General features: G+C 36.3%; 1 protein-coding gene across 4 annotated transcripts in view; it reads left to right on the plus strand.

Annotated features, from left to right (window-relative positions):
• Nucleotides 1-1,835: 1,835 nt before the first annotated feature.
• Nucleotides 1,836-14,122, plus strand: part of LOC114272122 (methionine aminopeptidase 2B-like) — a 43,181-nt gene continuing 30,894 nt past the window's right edge. Inside the window, exons 1-5 of one of the 4 annotated variants that reach the window (XM_082912562.1) lie at nt 1,836-1,993; nt 2,460-2,523; nt 8,224-8,383; nt 9,088-9,133; nt 9,230-9,337. In XM_082912562.1, coding sequence (XP_082768688.1) covers nt 8,233-8,383; nt 9,088-9,133; nt 9,230-9,337 — 305 coding nt within the window. In that variant the 5' untranslated portion in view covers nt 1,836-1,993; nt 2,460-2,523; nt 8,224-8,232. Of the gene's footprint in view, nt 1,994-2,459; nt 2,524-8,221; nt 8,384-9,087; nt 9,134-9,229; nt 9,338-14,122 lie in introns of all 4 variants that reach the window. The other 3 variants (XM_082912565.1, XM_082912563.1, XM_082912564.1) reach the window with 3 other exon arrangements.

Raw genomic sequence — 14,122 nt, forward strand, 5'->3', positions numbered from 1 at the left:
ACCTGTTTGTAGTAGTATTTCCGAAATGCATATTACTATTTATCCAAGTTGCAACAAATTTTTCCTTGTATGGCTCTAACCAATTGGTAGTAACATCCTTAATACTTTAAGATACGTACTAAATTCAGCCTTCATAGTGGAAAATTGTTCATTGAATTTTGTTTCTGTTCTAACCAATACCAAAGCACTCCAACTATGCATGAACTTATCTCATTTATCTTTCGTCTCAAAAACCTTCTTGCATTTCATCAGAACATTCTTGCTAATATGCCATCTACATAAAAGATTAGTGGCCACAGGTAGAACTTTTGCTATGCCTTTCATCAAAGCCAACTCCCTATCTGTAAAATGACTTTTGGAAAAGCAGTATTCTCCATAATAGTACGCAATACGCCTAAAGCCCATGTATAGTTGTCCTCCCGTTCATGACCAAGATAAGCAAAAGCAACTGAAAAAGTCAAGTCTGTTGATGTCACCCCAACAATCTCTAAGAAAAGGAGTCGATACCTATTAGTCCTGTATGTGCAATCCATAATCAACACATGTGGAAATGCACGTAACAACTCTAAACTAACTGGGTGTGCCCAGAACAAGCCAGTCACCATCTCTCTATCATCACATCGATGCCACTCAACATAATTTTGAATCGACAATTGCCCTAATAGTTATTGCATTTGTGATCTTCCCGCCCTCTGTACTACTCGATGTCAATGATGTGTGTTGTAGATTGTCTTGATTGTTGTCGCATTAAAGGCATCCAGTTGTTTCAATGTAACCAATATCTCTTTTGGTTGCACCATACTCTTCGACATGTCAACTAATAAGGATGTTTCCTCCTTAGATAATCTGCTAGCAAATGAGTGCCCTTCAAGATGTTCAGTAGACGGATGATTGTGCACTCCACATAAGACATGCAACATTCACTCATCATTTGTAGGTAATTTTTTCCCCCTTAATAGAAATGGACATCCACACTTTTTAGAAACCTGTCAACCTCAATCGTTCCCCCTTAATCTTCCTATTGTCTCTATAATAACCACTTCTTTCACAAGTAAGGGTAAGTCTTGGTTTTTTGCCATTACCTTCTGCATTTGATGTCTTTATAACAATGACAAATCCAATCTTCTTTCCAACGTCAAAAGCCCATTTAATTAATGCTTGACGACTACTAAAAATCTAAACATAATAAATACATCTGTACGTCAAATTATTAATAAAACTTAATACAAATTAGAAATAAGAAAAAAATTGTATTCATAAAAAAACTTAACAAACCTTGTCTGTAATGAATTCATGATTGGAGTCCACTAATAATGCAGTACTTGCATTGTTGCAATGAGTATAAGTATAATACTTCCAAGCAAAAAAAAAAAAAATTATATTAAAAATACATGGCAATGAGTAGCCGAACAAATTTAAAAAATTTGGCTTTATATTACTAGAAATTTATATTTTATTCGGCAATTTGATACTAGACTTATATTTTTTTTCAGCACTGTGATGTCGAATTATGTTATTTTGTTCAATTTCGAAACACCAAACAAAAGTTGCACACCAACCTAAAAAATCGAAACAAAAACCTACCAAACTAAAAAAAAACTTACGATTTCACTTTTTTGATGGTTTTTCGCCACCGTTTCTTCATCCATTGGTTTTTTTGATGATCAAAACACTATGATTATCAATTTTTGAAAAGAGATGTGTAAGAGAAAAGAAAAGTTAAGAAAGGAAAAAGAGAAGTATAAATTGAAAGGTCATGTGGTGTAAGTAAAATCACTCTTTTTTTTAATCTATTTTAAAAAATTATATAAATATGGGATTCTTTTGTAATAAATAAAACATTTGTAATAAATAAAACAAAATTAGGGTTCTACATCTATTCGATTATCTCCTTCAGGAATACTCCCAAGAGAGTCGAAGCACTCCTTCAAAGGTGCGATTGAAGAGGTTTAATCGGCGCTGATTGATTCTCTCCTTGAAAGACCATATTCCGGTAAGTTCATCTTCGATTCTTCTTCCTCTTTCTTTCTTTCATTTTTTTTTTCCTGTTTCTTCGATTCCAGTTTGTTCTGTTTCTTAGCAGATGTGGTTCGATTTTTCTTCCCCCCCCCCCCGATTTTGTACTCTTTCGGCAGCAAATGAAGAACAAAGATGACTTTTTTTTTCCCTTCGTTTTTCTTCAATTCTTCTTCCTCTTTGTTTCATTTTTTCCCATGTTTTTTTTTTCTTTCTTCGCAGCAAACAAATTGATCTGTTCTTTTTTTATTTCCCCCCCCCTTCGTTTTTTTGATTCGATTCTCTCCTCTTTGATTTTCTCTTTCTTTGATCCTTCTTCTTCTTCCTTTTTCTTGAACTCTCCCTTTTTTTTCTTCTGATATATATCACACACACACACACACACACACATATATATATATATATATATATTATTTTTTATTTTTTATTTTTTTTCCCCACAGCCCTGGAATTTCAAGCAACTTGCAAGTTTTGAGCCTTCTCTGTAATCATCTTAAAAAAAAAAAGGTAATGTAAATGACCTCTCTGTTATTTAACTTTGCCCTCTTTGTAGACACAATAAAAAAATTGTTATTTAAATATTTGAAAAGTTATATACTCGAATGAAGTGAAAGAATTCACAAATTATTTTGTTAATGGTTATATTATAGGAATATGAGTTCATCAGGAAGTATAGGCTCAACTGCACCACCCAATATTTCATTGAATTTTTTTTTTTTTTTTTTTTTGTAAGAGGAATTGAATACAGATTATATCTATATATAATAGATGGATTGACTTGAATTGAATCACGTCGATTATACTTACAATGAATGTTTTTTGTAAGAGGAATCGAATACAGATTATATGTATATATAATAGATGGATTGACTTGAATTGAATCACATCGATTATACTTAGAATGAATGAATCCCTGTGGTAACCGTCACTACTTCAGATCGAGAGAAGAGATAATAATATGGTGTAGAGGAACAGGGAGAGAGATAGAGAGTGTGAGTGAGTGGTGTTGATTAAATGTTCGCAAGGACAGGAGGAGATGAATCCTCGCTGGCATCGGATGGACTAGACAAAAATGAGAGTGAGAGAGACGATTTTTTACTCGTGAGAGTTCGTAGGGGGAGAAAGTGGATGGGAAAACTAGAGAGAGGGTTAACGCCAAGGTTGTTAAGATTGGGATCCTACATAAGATCGTTTTAGGGATCTGTTGGATTGGATCGAGGATCGTAAGATCCTACTAAAATGATAAAAAAATGCAATAATTTTTACGGCACCCATTATGAAGTTGCCACATCAGTAACTCTTTGAAACTAGTACCGTTAATTATTGTCTCGCACTGACCATTGTATTCGACGAGATTTCATATTTTGTAAAAGATTGGCGTTGGGGAAATGTTTATATAAATTTTTATGATTAAATAATATTGCATTTTTCTTGAATTTATATTGTCCCAATAAATTCCATTTCTGAGCAGGTTTAATGTCTAATGGGCTGTAATTGGTAGACAAAATAAAAGACCAATTACAATAATGAGGCCCATCTAATGCTGTACATGAACAATTAAAATATGCCCAGACGTATGGCCCAGTAGCCCATTAGACAGGCCCATCAGTAAACGATGCGGCCCATTAAACATAGGCACCTCCATTAGATGGGCCCATACATTGTCCATTCTAGTATATGAAAAGAAATATACGACGCGTAAAATACAACATATTTCTTTATTCAAAATTGGGAAACACTATACAATTCTGACGCAATACAATTACTTTAAGTTGGCTTTCACCTATGTCTAATGCCGCAACCAGAACATTCAGCAGCATTGATGGTCGTCGCACATTCCTCAGCGGCAAGATGTGTTTCTGCACACTGATGCGGTGTCTGTGCATGGGTGTCCTCCTCGTCTAACTTGGATACAGTTTTCAGACCGGCGAATAGAGCATCTTCTTGCCGTTGTAAGGCGTTGATGTGCCGGATTAATATTTCGGCGTTCTCTTCGGCGACGACCATCAACAACCAGTGAATTATATGGCCCCATTGAACGGGCCCAGCATGTTTTCCCAATCCTAGATAAGCCTTCAATTATAATGATTTTGGGCTTGTGTGGCTTTTGGGCCTATGTGGCCTTTGGGTCTCGTCCTTGATATTTTCTGCAACCCATTGCTGTAGATTTGCTGGTATGGGCCATATCGTTTCTGCAAATTGATGAACGTACGACAATGGTAGAATAAATGAAATCCTGTCATAATTAGAGGACAATTTGTCATAATTTAACCAATAGCATTTTGGGTCGCCATTTCTCACCATTGCCATCGCTTGCTCCTTGTCTGCTGCAAGCGCCTCACGATATATATTTTCTTTGTTCTGTTGGTTAGCGCAGCGGCCTCATTCACGGAATTCACCCCATTCAGTGTAGTCACTGTGTTTGGAGATGTATTCCAAAACATTTTCATGATTAGCTGCCCCTTGCATATTTGGATGGCAATGACGATTACTATTGTCGTGGATAACGTCGAAGAATCGTTCATCTTGTGTCTGGAAATGGTATGGGAATTGGACGAGAGCATGTAGATGTGGTTCACCATTGGCGTGTAATTCATGCACAACTCTGATATAATTTGGTTGCCTGTTGGCGAACAGCGCTCTAAGTTTCTGCAGAAGTCCCTCTTTATGTAAAGAACATTTGGGATATGTCAGAAAGATATTCTTATTTTGTAATTTAAAATGACGTCGCATTGAAGCCATAACTCACTCTAAATGATGTCACTCACTCCCTTTGATTACGCAAGTCACTCTCTAAAAACTTTACTGATGTTAGAGAGCTAGGGTGTGAGTTATATATGCTTCCCAGAGCGTTCCACTAATATTACCTAGGACGCTTCCCGCATGCCACGTGTCGTCCTCTCATTGGTGCTCCCTTCCGCAATTTGCGGCATGTTATCGGCTAGGGGCTCTGCTCCGTGCCCAGATCTACGGTCTTGATTAAAAGATTGAACAGGAAAGCGCAACATAAATACTATTGTTAAAGGCAAAATAATGTGCGGATTTGTCTTATTTTGCAATGGATCTCGGAGATCTTGGCCAATTTCGGCGGTTGATTTTAAAATACGAGCCGGTTGTTCTATTGTTGCATTGGTCGTTGATATTCGTCGCCGAAGAGAACGCTGAAATATTAATTCGGCACAGCAACGCCTTACAGCGGCAAGAAGATGCTCTATTCGCCGGTCTGAAAGCTGTATCCGAGTTAGACGAGGAGGACACCCATGCACAGACACCACATCAGTGTGCAGAAACACATCTTGCCACTGAGGAATGTGCGGCGACCATCAATGCCACGGAATCGGCTCTTGGCCAACTTATAACTGGGCATCGGATGGACTAGACAAAAACGAGAGTGAGAGAGACGATTTTTTACTCGTGAGAGTTTGTAGGGGGAGAAAGTGGATGGGAAAACCAAAGAGAGGGTTAACGCCAAGGTTGTTAAGATTGGGATCCTACATAAGATCGTTTTAGGGATTTGTTGGATTGGATTAAGGATCGTAAGATCCTACTAAAATGATAAAAAAATGCAATAATTTTTATGGCACCCATTAAGAAGTTGCCACATCAGTAACTCTTCGAAACTAAAGGAACAGAAAACTCTGTATGTGCATAACAGGTAATTAAATCTCTTAGAGCATTCGTTTTTCCCATTAAATGAAAATGTGAAGCAGAAGCAGAAAGAAATGAAGAGAGGGAGAGGGAGAGGGAGACAAGCCTGCGTTCCGTCGAGCATAATCACCATCATCTGCGTTTTCCACCCGTGAGCACCATCCTCCATCGTCTGCCGTCGTCGGCCAATGTTGTATGCCAGAGCTAAACGAAGAGAGAAGAAGAAATCTTTTGAGAAGAATGTCGAAACTCAGCCATTGTTGTCTACTCTCACATCATAGATTGAATAAGGTTTGTCCTCGAAACTCTCAAATCTAATTTCAAATCTAGATGGAAAAGTTAGGGTTTTGATTGATAAACTAGATTTTGATTTGGAGCTTTGAAAATTTAAGGCTGCTTTTGGTTATGTGTTGGAATTATGATTCCAACACAATATAGATGATAAATGATCAACAATATAGATGATAAATGATCAAAACAATTATTCTGTCTAAAACAAGAATAATAAAAATCTAAAATGAAATTATAAATCCATCAACATCAACATCAACATCAACAATATGAAACTATGAAATTAAAACCTTAGCTTGTGTTTGTTTTAATTTTGGAATTATAATTTGAGTGTGGAGTTGTGATTTGAGTGTGAAATTGTGAGTTGAGTTTTGAAAAGAGAAAGTGTTACAAATACGAAGTTAAGATCCATAAGAAAGTTGACCATATAGTATAAATAAGTAAGATTGAACATGACTGCATGTTTGTGCACAATTATGGCTCAAGAAAATTGCTGCCAAGTCAAAACCCTAAGGGATTGTTTAATCTAGCGATACCAAGAAATAGCATCGCCTTGAAGGTGCACTGTAGCCAAAGGAACCATCTGTGCGTCTAAAACACCATTAAGTTCTTGATATTGTTTAGCTTGAAATAACCACCCTTCAGGATCAGTACCGTTAAATTTTGGAAAATCAATTTGGAGTGTTCGACCCTAAAAATTTGGACCAGCACGTCGGTCGTCGTCATCGTTGCGTTGTATAGGTGGATTAAGATTGATGCCAGGTTGGGGAAGGCGAGCTTCACATTACCTATCCTGTAACAGTGCTTGGATATTTTGAGGAATGGCATTATTGGTTTGCCTATCACATATCAACTCTTGCATATTGGTAAACATCACGTCCATCCTAGTAGTAAGAGCAGCAACTTGTTCTTCGAGGTCCTTAACAGTCATGTTGATGATGATGATGAATGGCAGAGTAGGAAGAGATGGAAGCTCAAAGATCGAATGCTTTGATACCAGATGATAGGGTCCTAGACCTTGAATTTGATCCTTTGATTGGGGATCGGCCACCAACAATCCTTTGAATTGGGGATTAGCCACCTAAACTCTTAACATTATTCAATCTCCTCAAAACCATTACAATAAGCATCTTTATATAAGAAAAATAACATAGACTTCCTAATATAATTTAGACTTCCTAAATTGATTAGATAGTAATTGAAAAGAAGTAGATTTCCTAATATATTTGGTTTCCTAACATTTTCTTTATTTTTTTTACTAAATAAATTTGCTTTTCCTTTTGATAATATTTGAAATTGACATCTGTTTTAGTTCATATTTTGCATCAAATTTCTGGTTTATTGGATGCAAATGATAGTTTGCATGTACCCTAACAGAGACTTCACATATTTTGGTCAAGCAATTTGTTGGTTCGTTGTGTAAATGATTGTCAAAATTCTGGTTTGTTTGTTGTTTTAGAATATTTTTGCTTCCACCGGCCTAGCCTGCTCAACCGCCTATAAAAGCTAACCGACCTGCTGGTTTTACTGAGCCGCTGGCCCGTGGCTGTTGACAAAACTACAAAACCCGCCAATGGCAATTCGGTTAGTATTGTCTTTAGGACCGCACCGCCCTGACCCTTGCACACCCCTACTTGGGGGGAGTTGGTGGTGGTGGAGAGAGTGGTTTGGGTGGGAGCAGAAGGAGAATAGAGTAGTTAGCTAAATTTTGGTTTGGTACTAGAGGGTACTTGGGTAATTTTATTTCTTCTGATAATTCTATTAAAATACATACATTGGAAGGTGTATTCACAATAAGATTGGAATTTGTATTTTTGATAAAACTCGGGGTATTCACTCTTCCCCACAGAATCTTTATAGAAGCTTTATGGCTTGCTGCGGTGGTTCTGCTTGCTTTAAACACTCCCTTTTTCTTTACCTCAATTATTGCAAATACCTTCTACTCCACTTTATTGGCCTGAGTAATTGCAGTAGGTGCGTACAAAGGCATGACACCTACCTTATTTGGCTAGCTTGTTGTATAACTTAAGATTTGGCCAGCATGTTGCAGCAACTTAAGATTTATCGATTTGTTTATTTTTAAATAGCTGCTATGCTGATTTGTGAATCATTTGTCTTTTGTTAAAATGAATCTCTAGAAGGTTCTTTTACTTTTTTTATATTAACTTGGCAAAAGTTCACTATAATTGCACAAAAGTTTCATGTATTTTTCTTTATGTTTTCATTAATAAATCACATGGAATAAGTTTATTGTACTCGTACATGCAGGCCTTACTGATGGCAGAGGAAGAGTTAAATTCAATACTACCAATTGAAGAACAAGGAACTTCGGAGTTTGTAGATTGCAAAGAAGCTAGTAGCATTTCCTGTGTGTTGCAAAAAGAAGTTGAGGAGAAAGTAGATAATCTGGATTTAGGTGAGCCACCAGGTTTGTTTTTCATAAACTAGCAGTTGTATATAATTCAATTTAGTTACCTATTTCCCCGACGATGATTACATTAAACCATTGGATGCATCAAAATCCATAAAGATATTTTACTTATCAGACTCCTGATATGATTCCTTGCACATTGTAAATAAAGTTGGGGACCATGTTAACTTGATTGGCCAAGGTTCCGGGGTTGAAAAGGAGGTTGTTATGTTTGCAAAGAAGAAAGGGAAGAAGAATAAGAACAGAAGAGGGAAAAGGTTACGCAAATTCACAAAACACAATTGCAGATTCTCACAAACTCAATTCATATTGAAATGAAAGCTTAGACACATATCTTCCAGTTGTTAACTGCGATGGCCTGGTTGCGTACTGCACTTCTACGCTTCCGGTGTAACTATGTACTTACCAGACTTTTCCTATTCCTATAAAGCCTATGATTCCATAATTAGGAAGTTAAGAAACTTTAACTAACTAGAATAAATAGGTCTAATAAAGATTACATAGAAAAGACAATACTATAGTTTTGACCCATCAGAAGATATCCATGGGCAACCACCCATGCCATGCCCAACAATATTCCGTAGTTGTACATGTTTCCGTGGACATTTGTTATGTTGATGTGGAGCAGTGCTGCTCTGTCAATGGAGACAGCCAAATATTTTCCCTCAACTGAAATGTGGACTTATATGCTTTAACAACAGATTTGCCAGAATGTACAAAGAAGAAGAAGAAGAAAAGTAAAAGCAAGTAAGGCTCTATTTGCAATGTTGTTTACCTTGTTTCTCTAGCTTGACATTTTGGGAAAAAGAAAAAAAATGTTTGACAAATTCATTTTTGTTACAGGAAGAAGAAAGAACTGCCAGAGCAAACTGATCCACCATCTATTCCTATTGTTGAACTTTTCCCTTCTGGGGAGTTTCCTGAGGGTGAAATTCAACAATACAAAGATGAGTGAGTATGCTAATTTTGGTTGATTGTTATCTCTTGCACTTTGTATCAGCATGAATCAATTTTTCGTCCTGTAATTTTATTGACTTAGGTTCTTTTATTTTTATTTTTTATTTTTTGGGGTTTTTGGATCATTGTTGAATAATACTTGTTGTCATTAATCATTTTTGAAATGACAAAAATTACTTGTGATACATCATCCATCATTGGGTGTCCTTTTGAATTAATTGTAATTATTTTATTTTGTTATTAATGTACATGTGAGTCAGCCCCTTGGTGTCTTTTTAATACAATACTTTATTTACTTATCAAAAGAACTTATGTCATCATATCCTCTTTTGTGTTTTCGTAAATGCACTCTCACATGTTTGTGGCAAGTTGGCAACCTTGGTAGCAGAACCAACTGCATAGAAACAAGCACAACTCGCTTACTTTGAACATCCATGACAATGTTGTTATAGCCTTCTTTGTATCCAAGCTCAAAGTCAAACTTGACAAGTTGTCAATCTTTGACATCTACTTTATTAGTTTCTATACCACATAAAATGACCACATGAGAAAATAATGATGTATTGCAATCAATTTTTTGTTTTGGGTGTATGCTCATTCTTCCATCTCTTTTAGTTCATGGATTTCATGAAGTGGCTTTATAAAGAAGGCTTGTCTTGAGGAACAAGTTGATGCATTGGTATTAGCAATATCTTTGAAGGCAAAAATGGGGCCATCTATCAAAGCTTGTTTTGTACCATCAAGGAACTCCATTGCCCAATTGTGCATGCTCTCTTGTCCTAAGAGCTCTGTCAATTGTGTTTCTTTCGAAGGCTTCCCTTTTTATAACTAAGATATCATTTGGCTAGCATGAGAAATAAGCATGGTTGGGTTATAGTGCTTGCCTTATAATGCTTTACTCAAGGTTGATAAATTAACATGCCTTAAATTCAAATTTCTTTACGATGTAGTCTAGACATTAGCCTAACCTATTCTCTTTTTTTTTTTTGGTAATACTTTATCGTTAAGCTGATGAAGGGAATCAATACAATTAGGACGGTGTGCTTTTTGTGCACCATCACTTTGTTTCAACCTATAATTAATGCTTTGTAGTGAGCTCCTCATATGTTGCTTCTGATGTGGCACTAGTTCCCTAAATGGTGGATTTGGCTTGAAGTAGTGTGGAATAGTTCAATCAGGCTTTTGCACAATAGGCACCATCCAATAAGGTTCTTGAGATGGTGGTTTGCTCATAGTATGAACTCTATATTATGAACTACACTCGAGATGGCGGCAAGTTATTAGGATCTTGTTAAGTATCACATGCGTAAACTCATTTTGCTCCTTCTTCATAACTTTGGCATTGGTCCCTACTCCCCTAAATTGATTTAATGGAAAAAGCCGGCCTAGATTTGGGTTCAACTTACTGCAAGTGCTTGATATTTTGGCGAAGCAAAAATTCATCCATGTGGACCATGCTGTGGCATATTAGGAGTAAAACATGCGGTTCAATCATCTTGTACAATGAGTTGGGGAAAGGGAGGGACATTGTAAGAGTCATGTTGGAATTTTAACCAAGGAAAACCAAGAGGTCATTCACAGGCACAAATTTTAAAATGTTGAAGTTGGCTTGTTGTTCATATGAACAAACTTCAATAGGTAGTAACTTCATAATTGTACAGGTAGTCTATTGAGTTTGTTGCTCTATTTCAAATACATTCCTTCATCCATTAACCTTTCTATGTAACACCAATTACAACTCTCCACGAGCATCCTGTGCACCATCCCTATTTGATAGCCATTTGCCCACAAGTCCTCTGGGAACCCTAATGAGTTTGAGAAAGGGATGGTCATTGTAAGAGTCATGCAGGAATTTAACCAAGAGGTCATTCATAGGCACAAGTCTTAAAATGTTGAAGTTGGCTTTTACGCACATGAACAAACTTCAATAGGCACTAACTTCATAATTGTACAACTAGGTTATTGAGTTTGTTGCTCAGTTCTCAAATAAGGTTGTGGGCTGCCCTGTTATCAATCATCGTATGCACAAGCTGTTACCTTCATGTCCAAGAACATAAAATGCCTGGAGGAAGCTTATGCTTTTAGCTATATCTTTCTTCTTATGTTCAGTTTTCTTTTGCAAACTAGTAAGCATGTTGAAAGATAGACAACATGTGGGTGTCTGAAGGAAAAAAAGATGGATGCATTATCTAAATAAGGACTTTGTGTTTATGGTAGTAGATTTATGGAGTGTGGTCACTTAGGATACTAGTGTTACTTAAGGAATTAGAGATGAAGAAGGGATTCACTCCGTCCTAGTTTATTTGCACTAAGGATGGCTTTCATCAGTGTTTTAAAAGGTGCGTTGGGCACCTAATTCGCCTCAGACAACTTGAGGTGAGGCGCTATAGAAAAGGCGCATTTGAGGCACTTGAGGTGCGCATGCCTTAGGCTTAGGCGCGAGGCGCGCACCTTATGCACTTCATTTAAATTTTTGCTCTAGCATTATTCTTTGTGTGTAGCCACAGGGAATCACAACTCCTTTAATACAAAATCCAAACACATGCTTTGAACCCCAATTTTCATGTTGAAAAAAGCCATAGGCATTGAGCAAAATCTCTTGGATGGCAAGATGGATATATTACTTAGTGAATTATGATAGTTTTGGGCCAATGATTGAAGCTATTGAACAATTTGGCCTTGGTTTAAAATTAAAACCACTTAAGTTAATTTTAAAGTAAGGTTGAATGTTAAAACCACTAAGCTATCGGACAATTGGGTAAAGTAGGTTGAATGTTATTTTGAGGATTTTTTGGAATGTTGAATGTTATTTTTATGGTTTTTAGGGCTTCCAATTTGTTTGTGAACAAAGCCGCTTTTTTTCTTTATTACTATTTGAATGTATTTGTAATGTAAAGATTATTGTTAATTTTTAAATATACACATTTATTGTTGTGTCCTTGCTGTGTTGTGTCGTGAAGTTTGGAAACTGCCTTGTCGGCATTTTAGTATTGTGCCGTGTACATGTTGGCTATCCATATTTGTGATTCTTTGACCTACCAATCAATGCACCTTTAAAAAATTAGCAGTTCAATCCAAGTTGAGGGTACTATAAAACAATACGGTAGGTTGAAAGGACATTGGTTGGTTTGGTGAAAAAGGATTTGATTGCCTTAAACTTTACCAAAGATATGGCTTTTATTGGAGTTGAAAGGGAATCATGAAAGCAAACCCCAAGTAATTGGGATTAAAGCTTGTTGAGTTGTAGTTGGGTTCTATAATTTTGCCTTTCGAGAAAAAGAATAAAAAATTGTCAAAAAAAAAAGAGTATTGGAATTCGATTATGGTTCTTGCTAACAAGTGCTCCTTGGGGCACACAAAAAAGACCCCCCCCCCCCAAAAAAAAAGTGAAAGACATGAGACAATTTTTACTAATTGCAAAACACTTTTCATTGATTTTGAAAGTTTTTTGAAACATTTTCACCATTTTCATAAAAGTTTTTACGCAAATCCCATATTAAATAATGCCCTAGGGGCCCTTGTTAGCTTTTGCCTTCAATTATACATTTTAATGTGTTTTAAATTTGATTTTTTATTTCCATTGGTGAGTTTTTCTACGTATAAAATATTGAGGTAAGGTTATTGAAAAATTAGTGTGTATGCTTTTTTGGGGGGGTAAATATTAAAAAAAAAATTGTTTGTATTTTGTTATAACTTTGTAATTAATTGGCTTCTAATATAAATTTGATCCTTCCTAGAATTTGTAGATAGCTCTATTTTCTCTCTTGGTGTTGTTCTAATTTTCAACTTCTATTTTGACATGACATTTTTTCCTCCGTTTATATTAATTTCGTTGAATCAATTTTTGAGCCATCATAATGTTGTAACTTCTAAGTAATGGTACAGCCCTCAACTAAAGTTCCCTACTCTAGTATACAACTTGTGAGCAGGTGGTGACTTGGTTTATGCATTTTTGTTGATCTTATTTGATAATACACACTTCAAAATTATGCAAACTCATTGGGTTCCTCACTATTCAATATAGGAGACAGTACATACAAAATTATACAACCATCTCCTTGAGGTTGCTCGCTCTCTTATGTTTACTGCAACATAGCTTATTAATCATGTGTCGTCTAATGACATGAAGGAAGTGACTCATGCAAGGTTAGTTAAGGAAATTAATACCAATGGTCTTGATCCTTTGAGGTACTTCCTATGATTGAAATAGCCAGATCATATAAGGGCATCTTTGTTTCCTAGAGGAAGTAAATCCTTGATCTTATTGATTAAACATGCCATTAGATTCATTGGTTGAGGCTAATACCTGTGTTGTTGGTGATCCTGTAGATAAAGAGAGATACAAAACGCTTGTAGGGAGACTATATAATGTGTCATACTTGACTAGACATTGCATTTACAATGGGGGTTACAAGTTGATTGAAAAGTTGCTCAAGCGGCAAATGTCCACCGAACAAGTGGAAAACCTCGAAGCTTGAAAATGCACTGATTTGATCCGCTTGAGTATAAGGGGTGGGCAGCTTGAGCAGTTTTATTTGGTTTTGCGTGCGCGCTTGACCTTAGCTACTGGAAGTGCTAAAAAGTATAAATAGGCTCTCATAACTCAAAAATTAGGGATTTGACCGTTGTACAAAAGATGGCTTGAAGCTAGAGAGGTGATTTCAACCATCCTTCTGTGGTGTTCTGATCGACCATTGTGGATTCTACGTTCTCCATGAGTGGCTACACTCTTCTTAGGATTAAGATGAAACCCTAGTCAAGTAACGTGTATTGATGTAT

Source organism: Camellia sinensis, unplaced genomic scaffold (genome assembly GCF_055761805.1).
Source record: "Camellia sinensis isolate YWXY unplaced genomic scaffold, ASM5576180v1 Unanchor4, whole genome shotgun sequence".
NCBI lineage: Eukaryota > Viridiplantae > Streptophyta > Magnoliopsida > Ericales > Theaceae > Camellia > Camellia sinensis.